This window comes from Sphaeramia orbicularis, chromosome 16 (genome assembly GCF_902148855.1).
Source record: "Sphaeramia orbicularis chromosome 16, fSphaOr1.1, whole genome shotgun sequence".
In the NCBI taxonomy this organism is placed as follows: domain Eukaryota; kingdom Metazoa; phylum Chordata; class Actinopteri; order Kurtiformes; family Apogonidae; genus Sphaeramia; species Sphaeramia orbicularis.
In genome coordinates, this window is record NC_043972.1 from 46,762,598 (window position 1) to 46,777,579 (window position 14,982).

General features: G+C 35.7%; 3 protein-coding genes across 3 annotated transcripts in view; 2 read left to right on the forward strand and 1 right to left on the reverse strand.

The window, feature by feature from the left end:
* The window catches only part of LOC115435634 (zinc finger protein 239-like), a 695,125-nt gene that overhangs the window by 115,235 nt on the left and 564,908 nt on the right, over positions 1-14,982 (forward strand). The window lies entirely within an intron of this gene.
* LOC115435633 (uncharacterized) lies at positions 116-6,265 on the reverse strand. Its single transcript, XM_030158181.1, has 4 exons — positions 6,140-6,265; positions 2,995-3,052; positions 2,736-2,809; positions 116-1,112 (listed from the first exon to the last, which is right to left on the reverse strand). The coding sequence occupies exons 3-4, from the start codon at positions 2,786-2,788 to the stop codon at positions 266-268; spliced, it is 900 nt and encodes a 299-aa protein (XP_030014041.1). The 5' UTR covers positions 2,789-2,809; positions 2,995-3,052; positions 6,140-6,265; the 3' UTR covers positions 116-265.
* On the forward strand, positions 7,727-14,571 carry lamtor2 (late endosomal/lysosomal adaptor, MAPK and MTOR activator 2). Its single transcript, XM_030158220.1, has 4 exons — positions 7,727-7,946; positions 9,168-9,330; positions 11,106-11,195; positions 13,923-14,571. The coding sequence occupies exons 1-4, from the start codon at positions 7,879-7,881 to the stop codon at positions 13,977-13,979; spliced, it is 378 nt and encodes a 125-aa protein (XP_030014080.1). The 5' UTR covers positions 7,727-7,878; the 3' UTR covers positions 13,980-14,571.

The window sequence follows — 14,982 nt, forward strand, 5'->3', positions numbered from 1 at the left end:
GGTCAGATAAATTGAACAACATATTCAAGACAAATATGGAGGTAACAATGCATTTTATTTCTGTCTTACAACATTTGACATCAGTTTTCAGTCTGATCAGTGTTGGTCAATGAAGAGTGTGTGACAGAAAAGGGAATTATTTAATGGCAATATATCAGATCAAACCCCTTTGTTTCAGTTACTGTTTTTTTTTTTTGTTTGTTTTTTTTTTTATCTTTTTATAATTGCTGCCACTGTTGTTTTATGTTGTTTTTCTCTTTAAACTTTACCACCAGTTTAAGTTGATAACAGTCTGAATAAGGTCAATGCCAGGAAAGTCCATAGCAATGATACCGAAGCACGGTCTGGGCTGATTGGGGTAAAACTGTCTCAGGTACTGGTTAAGCCATGGGTTAACTTTCTCAGCCACTCTTTTTGGAGTCAGAAACATACCCCAGAAAGTACCAAACCCAGTTCCGCTAGAATAAGTCAAGACGGCGTTGTCGCCTCCACAGGCTTCGGTGGCCTGGTTCAGCTGTCTGATTATTTTGTTGTCTTTATCTTTGACATTGGTTACTTTGCCGTTGCTTTTCCCATCTGTGTCTATAAGAGGAATTCCCATAGTGAAGGTGCTTTTCTGCAAAAACACAATCTTGCCCCTGACCTGCCCCATGTTCGGCATACCCGAGGTGACCCAGATGTGCTCATCATTGCTAATCAGACTCCTCACCATTTCATTGACCGTATTCTTCTCAAAAGACTCAGGCTGCAGTCGGATCAGCACAGCCTCGGTCCTGAACTCGGACAGAAAAGATCGGACAGTTTCCAGGACGTCCTTAAAGTGGGTGTGCTGGTACATGATGCCGTGCATGACGTACAGGGTGTCACCCAGTCCAAACACTTTGAGATCCAGGAATCGAACTCCAGCTCGTAGCTGATCCCTCAGCGATAAAGCCTGGCATTCAGCCTCAGGGCCGCCGTACATCGCCATGCTGTTGTGGGTTCCAGGGATGGTGATGAGGGACAGGGTACGGAAGTCTTCAATGCCCGCCATCCAGGGAATGTTGTAAGACCCCGGGAGGATGAGGTTTTTATTGTCACTGAAGAAAGCTCCATCTCCATGACACAGACAGCTATAGATTTAGAACAGTTCAAAGGGTTAGAGCACAGGCATCAAATATGCGACCCGGGGGCCAAATCTGGCCAGCTAAAGGGTGCAATCCAGCCTGCAGGATGAATTTGTGAAATGCAAAAGTTACACTGAAGATATTAACAATCAATGGTGTCAAAATCACTTTAACTCAGATTCCACATAAAGACACATACAGTCTAATTAGATTTCAAGCGGGTCAGACCAGTAAAATATTATCGTTACCTATAACCTATAAATAATGACGACCCTAAATTTTCTCTTAGTCTTTTTTTGGTGTAAAAAAGTAACATTACATAAAAATGTTTACATTATCAAACTATACTTTGATTTAAAAAAAAATGTGAATAACCTGAACAAATATGAACAAACGGAAATGTCTTCAGAAAAGTTAATGCAATTTTACCAATATTCTGCCTGTTACAAAATGTTTTTTGGGATTGTAATGCACATGTGTAAATGATAAACTGATAAACTGAGGGAGAATATTGTTAAAATTGCACTTGTTTTTCTTAAGACAATTCAAATTGTTCATGTTATTCAGATTTTTAAGGAAACTTTGTAGAAGTAAACCTGATCATAATATAATTTTACTTTTTTCACTGCTATTATTTTACTGGTCCGGCCCACTTGAGATCAAATTGGGCTGAATGTGGCCCCTGAACTACAATGAGTTTGAAACCCCTGGGTTAGAGTCTGTGACAGGCCTCAGAACAGGGGTGTTCAGTGACCATATGTAGCCCAGTATGATCTCAAGAGGGCCGGACATAACAGAAATAATAACAAAACAAGTGGTGCCAGGGACAACAAACCCTGCCCCTCACACATATTGTAGCTTATTTTGGTATTGATCCAGCTGATGTCATCATGTGCACTATATATATATGTGTGTGTGTGTGTATATATATATATATATATATATATATATGTATATGTATATATATAATGAAAATGATTACACCTACAGACTATCCTTATAACATGAACAAACTGATCTTAAGAAAAATAAGTGCAATTTTAACAATATTATTTTTCCGCTTATCGTCTATACATGTGCATTACAAGATATTTCAGGTTGTTCATGCTTGTTCAGATTATTGACATTTCTGTGAGAAAATCCTTTTTGAAAGTAAAGATTTTCATGTAATTTTTTTTAAATTTTATTTTTATTTTACAGTAAAACAAAAATACAAATTTGGAGTTGTCATTATTTATAAGTTATTGATAGTGTTGTACTGGTCTGACCCACTTGAGATATGGCCCCGGAACTAAAATAATTTTGAGACCCTTGATTGTTTATATGTTTAGAGTAATTTTCACGCTTTTTTGCAAATTCATCCCAAGGGCCAAATTGGACCTTTCAGTGGGCTGGTTTTGGCCCACGGACCGTAGGTTTGACTGTCTGCCTATTGTTAAATCCACTGTTATTTTGTTTGCTGCACCAACAGTCTTTTGTGAAAACCTACTTGGAAACTCTGATTCTGAAAAATGTTACTGCATGAAATCCTAATGAGATTTACTAATTTGGTATAACATAATTTTAAACAATTCAAGCCATTTTCAGAATGCAATTATTTTCACTGATTCAGTCTTACGTTACACTTACCTCACAGAAAGCAGAACAAAGTGGAACAGAAGGTATTTGTGTCCAGCCTTCATTTTTGCAGAAATGCAAGCAACCTGGAGACAGATTAGTACATGGAAGATCATGCATTAATATGTACTGAGAGATGGGCACAAATACTTAATAAACACAAATATACATTTTTATAATCATGTGGTATATTACAGAGTCTGTCATGCTATTCAATTTAAGTCCACCTGAGGGTGCTATTTATACATGTTTAGATGGGACTGTGGCTCACCTCAGTCAGAGGTTAGAAATGTCAGCCGATGGATGAGGAATCAGAGTTAGGATGGACACTTCAAAACAAAAGAAAGAGAAAGAAAGAAAAAAGAGAGTAGATATATAAATATGTCATCACATGTATTGGTCTAATGGATTTGCTAAAATAAAATTAGATTACATTACATTACATTAGATATAAATTTACATTTAAATACATTTAGATTTAAGAGAGAATTGGGGTTTCAAGGAATATAGCATCAACCAAACATGCCATATGCAAAAAAAAATGGTCTTAACAGGAAATTGAAGTCATCTTCCAATTTAATTACCAGTATATTTAAAAATTAGTTGAACAAACAGAAAAACTGCAGACATTTATTAGACAATACAACTAATTTTATCAGTGACTTGTGGTATGGTGTACATCAGACTGTATAAGCTGATCCTGCATGGAAGTGTTTTGTTCACTGTAACCTGAAAATAAACCAGACTGATGCTGTAAAGATGTTTGCATTTTCTGACATAAAGTTCCTGTTTTTGAAACAAGGACCTGGACTTTCTGAGCTAATAAAAAGTCTAATTCAAAGGTGTCATGTCAAAAAAACAAAACAAAACAAAACAATAAAATTAAAAAAAAAAAAAAAATATATATATATATATATATATATATATATATATATATATATATACACACACACACACACACACACAGGGTAGGGAAGCAAAATTTGCAATATTTTGAGGCAGGGATTGAAAGACAGTGTATGACCAATTAGTTTATTGAAAGTCATGAGAATTTATTTGCCACAAGAAAATTGACATAATAGAAAATGTTTTTATTCTATGTGTCCTCCTTCTTTCTCAATAACTGCCTTCACACACTTCCTGAAACTTGCCCAAGTGTTCCTCAAATATTCAGGTGACAACTTCTCCCATTTTTCTTTAATAGTATCTTCCAGACTTTCTCGTAATAGTTTTGCTCATAGTCATTCTCTTCTTTCCATTATAAACAGTCTTTATGGACACTCCAACTATTTTTGAAATCTCCTTTGGTGTGACGAGTGCATTCAGCAAATCACACAGTCTTTGACATTTGCTTTCCTGTTTACTCATAAGGGCAAAAGTTTCTGAAAAGGTATGGATAATAGTGTTAGGTATGATTATGACATCAATATATGTTTGGTTTCAAAACAATTGACGTAGTGCCTGCTGAGAAAAAACAACTACATGTTCATTGTAAATTTTGCTTCCCCACCCTGTATATATATATATATATATATATATATATATATATATATATATATATATATATATATATATATATATATATATATATATATATATATATATGTACATATAATCTAAACAAACTGGAAGAGTCTAATTATGTTCACACTGACAAACACTGAAGATGGAAGTACCCATGGTTTTAACCCATAAAGACCCAGTGCTACTTTTGTAGCCATTCCCAAATGAATTTTTCTCTATATTTAACCTTTCTTAAACGATTTATCATCATTTATTGTAATATTATCCTCTGTCATTTTTTATTTATTTATTTATTTATTTTGGCGGGGGGGGTGTTCAGTGAAAATCTGTTTATTTTCTTATATTTAATTCACTGTAGATGTTCATTACAGCTCAGATTAAAATTGCGGGTTATTATATCAGAAACAGACAAAACTGAAGAAAAAGTGACATTTCTGTAAAATATATTAGTAACTGAACATAAAACAAGTGTGTCCATCCACTGTCATTGATCCAACTCCATGGGTTTTACTGGTGAATCAGTGCTATAGAAGATGACGGTGTTTCCATGTTCACTACAGAGCCTCTGAATGTCTAAATGGGTCATATCTGATGACCATGAAAAGATGACAAATTGTATTTTACACCAATTGTTTATATGGATTGATAAGATTAATGGATCAACAGGTATTACACATGTTACATGACTAGATAGTTTTGGTCGCCAGTGGATGTTTGGGTCTTTATGGGTTAATTTAGTATGAATACACACCATCAGTACAACAGAGTCAGATTCATCATCACTGTGAACACAAAGAACTGTACGAGGCTGAAGAACAGCCGAGCAGGAGACGCTGATGTTTAACTGTTAAATTAATTTATGAAGACAACAGATGTGTTTGTGTTAACTGAAAATGAGAATGAACATGTTAGAAAACATGAGCTGATCTGATAGAACAGGAGATATTCATACAAAAAGTGAAAATTAGTTAATCTAGATAAATTCATTTTCTTAATGCTGGATATGATGTGACATGTCATGTGATTCAGAGACCAAATACTATGACCAGCCTCATTGTTGATCTTATTTCAGTTAAACCTGAAGATATAAATGTATCCATCAATGTGATCAATAATAACAATTGGATAGATGAAAAGTTGTAAAATATGAATTAAAATGAAGCTCAATAAGCTCATTAGTGTGCTTAATGCATCCTTAATAGTTAACACAACCAAGTTATCTGATCTGGACTCACATATTTATCAAAATGATTACTCACGATATGAAATATTGATTAAATATAATAAAAAAGCAAATAAATCAGGTAGAATTTATAAATGATTGAAATAATCCCAAAAATTGCTCATATAAATCTATTTCTTTCCTCTTTCATTATTAAGTAAATGTTGCTAGATTTTTTTTACTTAGGTTTTGGTTTATTTTATCAATAAATTATTATTATTTAAATATGGCTAATTCCACTTAATTTGTTGAAACTATATTCTAACAAGTTTGATGTATTTATTTGTTGACTAAGTCTTAGCAGATTTATTTCATGTCATATTAACTCAAAGTATTTCATTTCAAATTTCTTTTTTTTTTTCTGCTCAGTACAATCTGCAAAATATTGATTAATACACACTGTTGCCCATAAAGTGGCAATAATTTTGTTTTCAGATACATTCCTCTTTTTACTCCTATGTATCCACATCAGTAATCACCTTTGACCAGGTGTAAGGATCACAAACTGAGTCTGAGTCAAGAATAAATCACATTATCACATTATTTTTAATGAGAAGAGGTAAAAATGTTAAATTCAAATTCTATGGTCAATCGTGTATATTTTACATACCTTTCATTCCAATTTCAGTTCTACTTCTAGGTTGAGAGAAACAGAAATCGTCATCCATACCTTAAATCCTGGACGATTTACACCCGAGCCGGTCCAGTGGTCAGGAGACAGCAAAGCATGAAATCCACATCATTTATACGGTTTGTTTATCAGACACTTCAGGTGTGGGCCTTAAAAATCACATAAGGTGTGATTCAGACTGACTACACTGTAATAATATTTGTGCAGATTGTGGTGTTTGTTTACAGGGTGTTTGAGAAGGCGGGTTCCCTAGCTGGAAAAACAAATCAGGTCTGATTAAATTTGATTTCTTAATTGTGTTGTTTGAGAATTATCTCAAACCCATGGTGCCACACCAGCACCACAGAATCAAAGACTATGGGCTGCCCAAATAGAGGCCAAACTGTTTCAGCTTTATCAGAGAATCAGTGAGATTAGAAAAAGTTTGCAAATAGCTGTAACCGAACAAAATCTTATCACATTTAGAAACGCTGCAGATAAGAGAAATTGCAACTATACACGTCTTATTACAAATGTTAGAGGATTTTATGCAAACGTATGAGCAGTTTAATGTAACTTGATGAATTTTAAAGAATGCAAACTACATTGCTTATTCACACGTGTAAAACTGTGGTGTAAGTATTCAGATCCTTCCATTAAATAAAAATTATAATCGAGTCACACAGTGAAAACACTAGTAAAAAATTGACCAAAGTACAAGTACTTCCAGTAACTCATAGTGTTCATACTATTATTATTATTATTATTATTATTATTATTATTATTATCATTATTTTACATTTATAAAATTATGTGTTTTACTACTGTATATTATATTTTTAGATTAATGTCACTCCCTTCATGTGTATTTTACATTTTACTGCTGCACGTCTTTAATGCTGAGCTAATTTGATCGACTTATAAACTGCTGGTTTAATCTACAACAATACATCCTATTTTATGTGATCATCATATGTTTGTCGTGTCGCTGTGCTGTGAGAATTACATATTTCTACTGAAAAAAGTCAACTTTTCATGTGCTCAGAAAATCAGGCTTATTTTCAATTTTGTGACTGTATTTCCTAGTGAATCCAAGAAGATTTGTAGTTTAAGAAAGAGAACCACTTTAATCTGAACAAACAAGGGATGGACTTCATCCTTTAGTTTATCACAGTATTCAAAATCACATTTGGTGATTTTCATTGGACAGAAAGAAGATGAAACATGATCATCTGTAGAGAAACTAGACCTGTCAGATAAATCTTGTTCTGTAAAAAGTACAATATTAAAACTACGCTACAAACAATGTAAATACTCAAGTAAAACACAACTAGGGCCTGAGTAAAAGTAATCAGTCATTCCTCAAAATCAAAATAAAATGAATCTCATAAAAAAAAAACCAAATAAATAATTTTAAAAAATCTCCACACTGCAGTCTCTCAAACCTGAAATTAGTCTTTAAAATCTACTCACAGATGGTGTCTAGGATTGTATTGTTGTCCTGTTTTTATTTACCAAAAAATACCTTGTGTAAATATTTATTTTAAAAAACACATCTGAATGTCCAAGTCGTATAAAATACAAACGACTGGTCGTATTGTAGTTTTAATGCATTATGTTTCTACATTTCCCACAATGCACCTCGAGGCTAACCGGAAAGGGAAGAAAACATGACTGTCAGCTGACTAACTCTGTGTTAATGAGGAGTTCTGCTGTACTTTAAAGATTTGTTTCTTTGCCCTATTGACAGTAAAAGCAGGGTTTTTGAGCATTATTAGAGAAAGACAGTGTCCGTAGAAATGTTACGACCGAAGGCGTTGACGCAGGTTCTGAGCCAAGCGAACACAAGCGGAGTCCAGAGCACACTGTGAGTACTGTTAGCTGCTAGCATGCTACTAGCAAGAGTTAACGCTACAACTATAAATACTTGACAAAATATTAAGTGAACGGCTAACAACGTTAGCATTATTAAGCACTGCGCTATTATGTCATGTAGATTGTCGTGAGACGTCTAAAAGAGGCTGTACATGTTTTCTTTACTTACTGCTTAAAGGAGTGTTTAATTTTATTCGGTCTATCATTTTAGTTCCTATTTATTTACACGAGTATGCTAACATCAGACAAGCTAACATGATTGTAGTCTATTTACAGGGACTACAGTATATGCAGTCCTTAAATGTAGTTGCATAGTTTATTTCTTCACAGCCATTTACACTGACTGTCAGTATTTATTTTACTTTTATTTATCCTTTTATTCACTTATGTATGCATTAAGGTATAAATGTTTTTGTAAACAAGTGAAACTATTTAAAATCAGACAAATATAAGTTATGTTTTCTCCCATTCTCCTCCTCCTTTTCAATCTCTCACTTTCTACTCATTTTTCTTCTGCCGTCGACTCCCCATCCCCTTCCTGACCACTTGTCCTAGATGTATTATTATATCTAACTTAGCTCTTATAGGTGTAATATATTTTGTGCATTTTGACCAAATACCTATGTATTTGTCATTTTAAAGATAAGGTCATTTCCTGGTCAGGTTACTTGCTATTAGTAGAATACTCATCAAATAATAATCTGTTGATGTGTGGAGACTTTGAGCCCTAATTACATTCACAACACATCTAAATGAATAGTAGTTGTTCAAATGGACTCCATGCATTTCTGCATCACTTGTATGGTGTGGTACTATTGTATGGTACTATCATGTGGGACTACCAGGGTAGAAGGTAATGGTTTCCCTCATTATTAACGCATTGTCTCCAACAAGCTTCCTGCACAGTGGTGCCTTTTCTGATAAGGGGTAATGAAAAACCTCATGATGTTTTCCCAGCCAAATTCTCTCTTAAGTTGTAGAATGAGATTGTTGAATTTTAATCTTGTCAGAACTGTAATTGTAATGTGTTTGTATTTTTCTTTTTTTGCATCATCACTGCTGACCAAAAGTATATTTTAAATTATGATCTGTAAACATCTGTAGTATACCTTAATAACAGAACAGAAAAGAGATGAGCAGGTTGTAAATGTATATTTTGGATGACTGCCCAAGTGAATGAGCTGTAAATATCTCCACTGTCCTGTCTCCTCAGTTTACTGAATAATGAGGGCTCACTCTTGGCATACTCTGGTTACGGAGACACTGACGCACGAGTGACAGCTGCCATCGCCAGCAACATCTGGGCAGCTTATGACAAGAATGGACACCAAGCTTTTAATGAAGACAAACTCAAATTCATTCTCATGGACTGTATGGTAAGGTGCCAGCTACCGGAATTAGAATTACAATTATGTCATCGTCCCTCGTCTGTAGCTAAAACCAGGAACTTGAATTTTAACTGATATTAGAGTCAGTATGTCATGACAGTGATGTATCTCCACTCCACTCTAACAGACTGGTCAAAATCCAGATTAATAATGAACTGGGTTTTCCAACATAGTAAGGGTGTAACGGTGCACTTATTTGGCCTTCAATACAATATAGAGGTGTACCGAACAAATACATGTAGCCTATGTGTAGAATACAAACACTGGGGAAGCAGGGTGACCACAAGCAGAACATATTTGCAAGGTTTCCTCTACATATACATTCAGCAGTGGCACAGCGCTACTGCAATAAAACCACAACCTCTTTATTCTGAGGCTGGGGTGCTGATAAGGGGGGGTAAACATGACAACAGAGAGTCTAACAGAGGCACAGAAGCTGGGTCAGACGTTCAAAGCGTGTAAAGTTTCACTTTTGGTTTTCTGTAGTTACGGCGCACCCCCCCCCCCCCTCACACACACACACACACACACACACACACACTCCTACCGTAACTGGTCTCCTTCACTGTACCAAAAAACATTACACCCATACAAAATAGTTTGGTTAGGAAAAACTCAATCAGCATGCACAGACCCCTGACTTAAGCACACTTAACACTTTAGGGGTGAACTAGAATGCTGACTAGGGTCTAGCCCAGGGGTGGGCAGTCCCGGTCCTCGAGGGCCAGTATCCTGCCTGTTTTAGATGTTTCCCTCTTCCAGCACACCTGAAGGTCATTATCAGGCTTCTGCAGAGCTTGATGATGGGCTTATCATGTGAATCAGGTGTGTTGGAAGAGGGAAACATCTAAAACATGCAGGATACCGGCCCTCAAGAACCAGGATTGCCCACCCCTGGTCTAGCCCCTCGCGTGTCAAGCTCATTTTAATTCAAGGGCCACATACAGCCCAATATTATCTTAAATGGGTTGTACCAGAAAAATATTAACAGTGAAAAAAGTAAAATTACATTATGAAAATGTTTACATCTCTAAAGCTTCCTTAAAAATGTGAATAACATGAGGAACATGAAGAATTGCAATTTTTACAATATTATGCCTCAGTTGACATTTACACATGTGCATCACAACTAACACATCACAGTGGATCTACAAATATACAAAACATTTATTGACAGGCAAATTAGTAAAATTGCACTTCCTTCTTTTAAGACATTTAAGGTTGTTCATATTTTTTCAGGTTATTCACATTTTTTATCAAAGGATTGTTTGTAAATGTAAACATTTTCATGTAATTTGACTTTTTTACAATAAAAAAAAAAAAAGTTTAGAGTTGTCATTGTATAGAGGTTATTATGATAGTATTTTACTGATCTGACCTACTTTAGATCATATTGGTTTATATGTGGAACCTGATCTTAACATCCTTGGCTGTTAATATCTTAATTTTTACATTTCACAAATTCACCCCACGGGCAGGATTGGACCCTTTGGTGGGCTAGTTTTGGCCCATGGGCCGTATGTTTGACACCTGTGAGCTAGGCTGTATCACCAAGATTTTAGGCCAAATTGGAGCAAATTGCTTTAGCAGTTTCTGAAATCTTCTGAAAAGTAAAACAACAACAGCAAATTTGAAGATTTGGGTGTCAATGCATGTTCAATGTAGGAGGAAAACAAAAGGATGTGGTTTTTTTTTTCACTTGTCTTATTTTTGGTTGTATAGATCAGATTATGACCCAATGTGTCCCTTGTTTTCTCCTTCAGGAGGGCAGAGTTGCTATTACACGAGTGGCCAATCTTCTGTTGTGCATGTACGCCAAAGAGACAGTGGGCTTTGGAATGCTGAAAGCCAAGGTGAGATGTTTTTTAATGTTCTGGTAATTGTGTTGGCACAGTAATGTATACTTCAGGGCTGGGTTATCATTGTCAACCCCCCCCCCCCCCCCCATCTCGAATGGGAGGCAAGGGGTATTGTTTTTGGTTTAGTTTGTTTGTTACCACTCTAGCAGCAAAACTATTGGTTGAACTCATACTAAATGTGGTTTATAAATTGCCAGTGAACCAGAATAGATGTGATTACATTTTGGGAAAAGCAGGTCAAAATTCCAATTTTTTATGAATTTTTTAAATCTTTCAAAATTTGTCTATGCTGACATCAGCTGGATCAATGCCAAAATAAGCTACAGTATGTGCGAGGGGCGGGGTTTGTTGTGCCTGGCACCGCTTGTTGTGATATATTTTTATGTTTTAAAAATGACATCTATCATGACATGTATTTTTCTTCAGTCTTTATTTGTTTACATTTCCAGTTAAAACTCTTCCAAGTGTTTCAGTGTAGTTGTTATTTATACTTAATTTACATTGAGAATAGTTTGATATTGAACAAACATTTATTTGTTTTAGTAGTTTTGAATGTTCAGCCCTTATGGTTGTGAAATGTCCTTCAGTTTAAGTGTTGTGTCATGTTGTGAACATAGAGAGTTTGAAACCTTGAAACCACAAATTACAGTCTTTTAGGTTTTGTTCATTTTGTTGGGTTCATACGAAAAAAGTAAGCAGGGACTACAGCTGTCGTCCCCCCCAGACACTATTTCTGTTCCTTCACTGATGTATGAATTGGGCAAAACTAAACATGGATTTGTCATTCCAGAATTGCCACTTTGTCATGGTGTTTGTCATTATTTTGGAATGTAGTATATGAACAACTACATTCTTACCCAGAAAAATGTGGATATAACATACAGTTTTAAGTTTGATCCTCCTCATGTGTTGCATCGCTCATAGTTGTAGTCACACTGAAGGTGATGTCCAGTTTATGATGCATTGCCACCAGTTGCACTGAGTGGGTCCTATACCTGCAATGGAAATGCAGGGTGCTTTTAGCTAAACTGAACCCAGCTGTGCACGTTGAGGTGAGTCAGCCGTGGAAAAGTAATAATAATAGACAGATTATGTTCATCATGTCTTCCATTCCAAATGGTAGAGATTTTCTTGTGATCAGACAAGTAGAATTGAGGAAAGATGTTTTTTTTTACCTGCTGACGGTTTGGGCTGTAGCTTCAGCCTTCATCGTACCCGAATACCTGGGACACTGTTCTTCATCAGCAGTGGGGGAGCATAGAACAGACACGGTTGGGTTGGGAAATTTTATCTTAAAGTTTCCCAGCCTGATCAGCTGTTTTTATACACGTCACACCAGGAAGCATTCGACAGCTCTGATGAAGGCTGAAGCTACAGCCCAAACCGTCAGCAGGTAAAAAAAACATCGTTCCTCAATACCACTTTTCTGATCACAAGAAAATCTCTAACTAATAAGAATAATAATAACTAGCATGTTGACCCGTGGGGATCCACAGTTTCTAGATGTGGTAGTTTTTATGCTGTTGTGTATTCCTGCATGTTGTGCCGCATTTGTTCAGCAGTCACAGCCAAAGCGTTCTGGCCATAGAAACATGAATGTAGGCTGTTGTATTCCAAAATTACTAATATCTCCCAAAATATTGGTCCTATCAACTTCCTGTTTTCGCTATTCTCTTCCTTGACCAAAAATACAACAGTATGCCAAACTGCAGCAGTTTCCAGATCTTGGGTGAATACCTGTACACAAACACACACACACACACTTTTACACAGGACGGGGGGCAGCAGAACCAGAGTGACCTTGTTAGTGTGTGATCACAGACGGTCCCAGTGGTTCCGTTGAACAACTACTAACTCAAAAAGTATTGGTTGTATCAATGAGCTGTTTTGGCCTGTCTGATCCTTGACCCAAAATACATACGTACTTCAAAAGGCAAAGGCTACATCTGTCCAGTTTATCAGTTATAAAGCAGATACACATACACACATGCACACACACAGAGGCCACTTGGCTGTTATAACATACATAATAGACTTTATTTATAACACACTTTTCAGTCAGAGAATCTCACAGTGCTACAGCAGAAAAGGACAGATTTTAAAAAGATCAAAAGTGGCATTCATCTTGAGAAGGCTTAATTTGTCTTTTACATCTTGTTTTTCATCTTTTGAGTCATTTTCATCTTGTGTCTAATTCAGATAAATCAGCTTTTAAGCTGTAAAGAAATAATTTGATGTTCATCATGTGAATTATTATTAATATTGACTGATAAAAATGACTGTTACCCACCACAAGCTCTCACTATTCACTGGTCTGTGGACGTTTTTGATGAATCCTCAATTTTTAACACAAGACAAGTGTGACATTTACTGTCTTAAATATAAAGAGAAATGTCTTTTTCTTGTGATGACATTATGTCACAGAGATATTTAAGTCATTGGAAGATGATGAAAATATGATGAGGCTAATGCAAATATGATCTGAATTTTAATTCTGATAAACTTGTTCAGAGTCAAATAAAAAAACCATTGATTTTGTCGGCTAAAAACAAGTTGTAACATGAGAACAGGAAATGAGTACTTTGGGGTTTTTTTCCACACATCACTTCAGACACAGACTGCACCATTAACTGTGAATGCTGTGATGGACACTCCTTCGTATCCCATCATCCCTCATTCTGAATACTGCCTTTAATGCTCTGCTGTTTGTGTTCTTTACAGGCAGAAGCCCTGGTTCAGTACCTGGAGGAACCTTTAACTCAAGTGGCAGCTTCATAGAGGGACAGACCTGGAGCGCAAAGCATCGTGTGGTTCAGGTGTTTGATGGACTTCTGTAACATTCTGTCAGTTCAACATTGCGTATGTGCAGATATCTGTGAGCGAATGGGTGGGTATGTGTGTGAGGACTTGGCATGTATTTATAACTATTATGTTGAAAATGATCTTGTGTGTGGGTTTTCATTTTTTTTCCCTCCCTTTGACATTAACCAGAGAATCTGTTGACAGCCATGTGATGATGATGATGAAACTTTCAATTATATTAGACTGATCACTGTTGCTAGGAAGACTTTGGCTCTGATGAACTGTAGTTTGTCACATTAATACATGTAGTTTTAAATCTATCAAATAAACAATGATCTGGTATCTACACTGTCATTTTTGTTTGTGCTCTGAACTGTGTGTGGCTTTTCTGTGACTAAGCCTGGACATCACCCGAAGCTTAATCAAACATTATATAATAGTTGCTGGGAATGGTCATCAAAAGTTGCTATGATAAACTAGAAGGTAATATTTGTGATAGTTCATTGTCTTCACATCATGATGTACCTAACTTTTTTTTAAGATAGATGCAAATAAAGGGAACTGCAAATGTTTTTTTCTTTGTTTTTCTTTCAATAGCAAGATAAAGATGTCCTGGAACAGCGGTACCCAGACTGCTTCAGGTCTGGTGAGGCCAATAATGTAATAACAACCGATAACGTAATAAATTTGCCATTTTTAACATGTAATAGGCCAATAACATAATAAAAGTTATGAACCAATAACGTTATAACTTATGTGCAGTATTATTATTGTTAACATTGTTTTGTTTGACAGTTGAGTGTTCTTAAGAATTAAATATAAGGGTGAATCACATTGTTTTTATGCTTGTAAATGGATACTGTATGTCTGTTTAGAATGGGAGGACTCCAGGAAGAGTAGTTGATGTCCTGCATCAGCTAATAGGGATCCTAATAATAAATAATAAAATTGGCAGGTTATTACGTTATTGACCTGGTAA

Bases quoted from the DNA above. Each gene is read 5' to 3' on its own strand.
- LOC115435633 (XM_030158181.1), bottom strand. From the start codon at position 2,788: ATGAAGGCTGGACACAAATACCTTCTGTTCCACTTTGTTCTGCTTTCT. The intron at 1,113-2,735 runs GTAAGTGTAACG...CTAAATCTATAG, and splicing joins TTTGTTCTGCTTTCTGTGAG to CTGTCTGTGTCATGGAGATG.
- lamtor2 (XM_030158220.1), top strand. From the start codon at position 7,879: ATGTTACGACCGAAGGCGTTGACGCAGGTTCTGAGCCAAGCGAACACA. The intron at 7,947-9,167 runs GTGAGTACTGTT...CTGTCTCCTCAG, and splicing joins AGCGGAGTCCAGAGCACACT to TTTACTGAATAATGAGGGCT. The intron at 9,331-11,105 runs GTAAGGTGCCAG...TTTCTCCTTCAG, and splicing joins TCATTCTCATGGACTGTATG to GAGGGCAGAGTTGCTATTAC.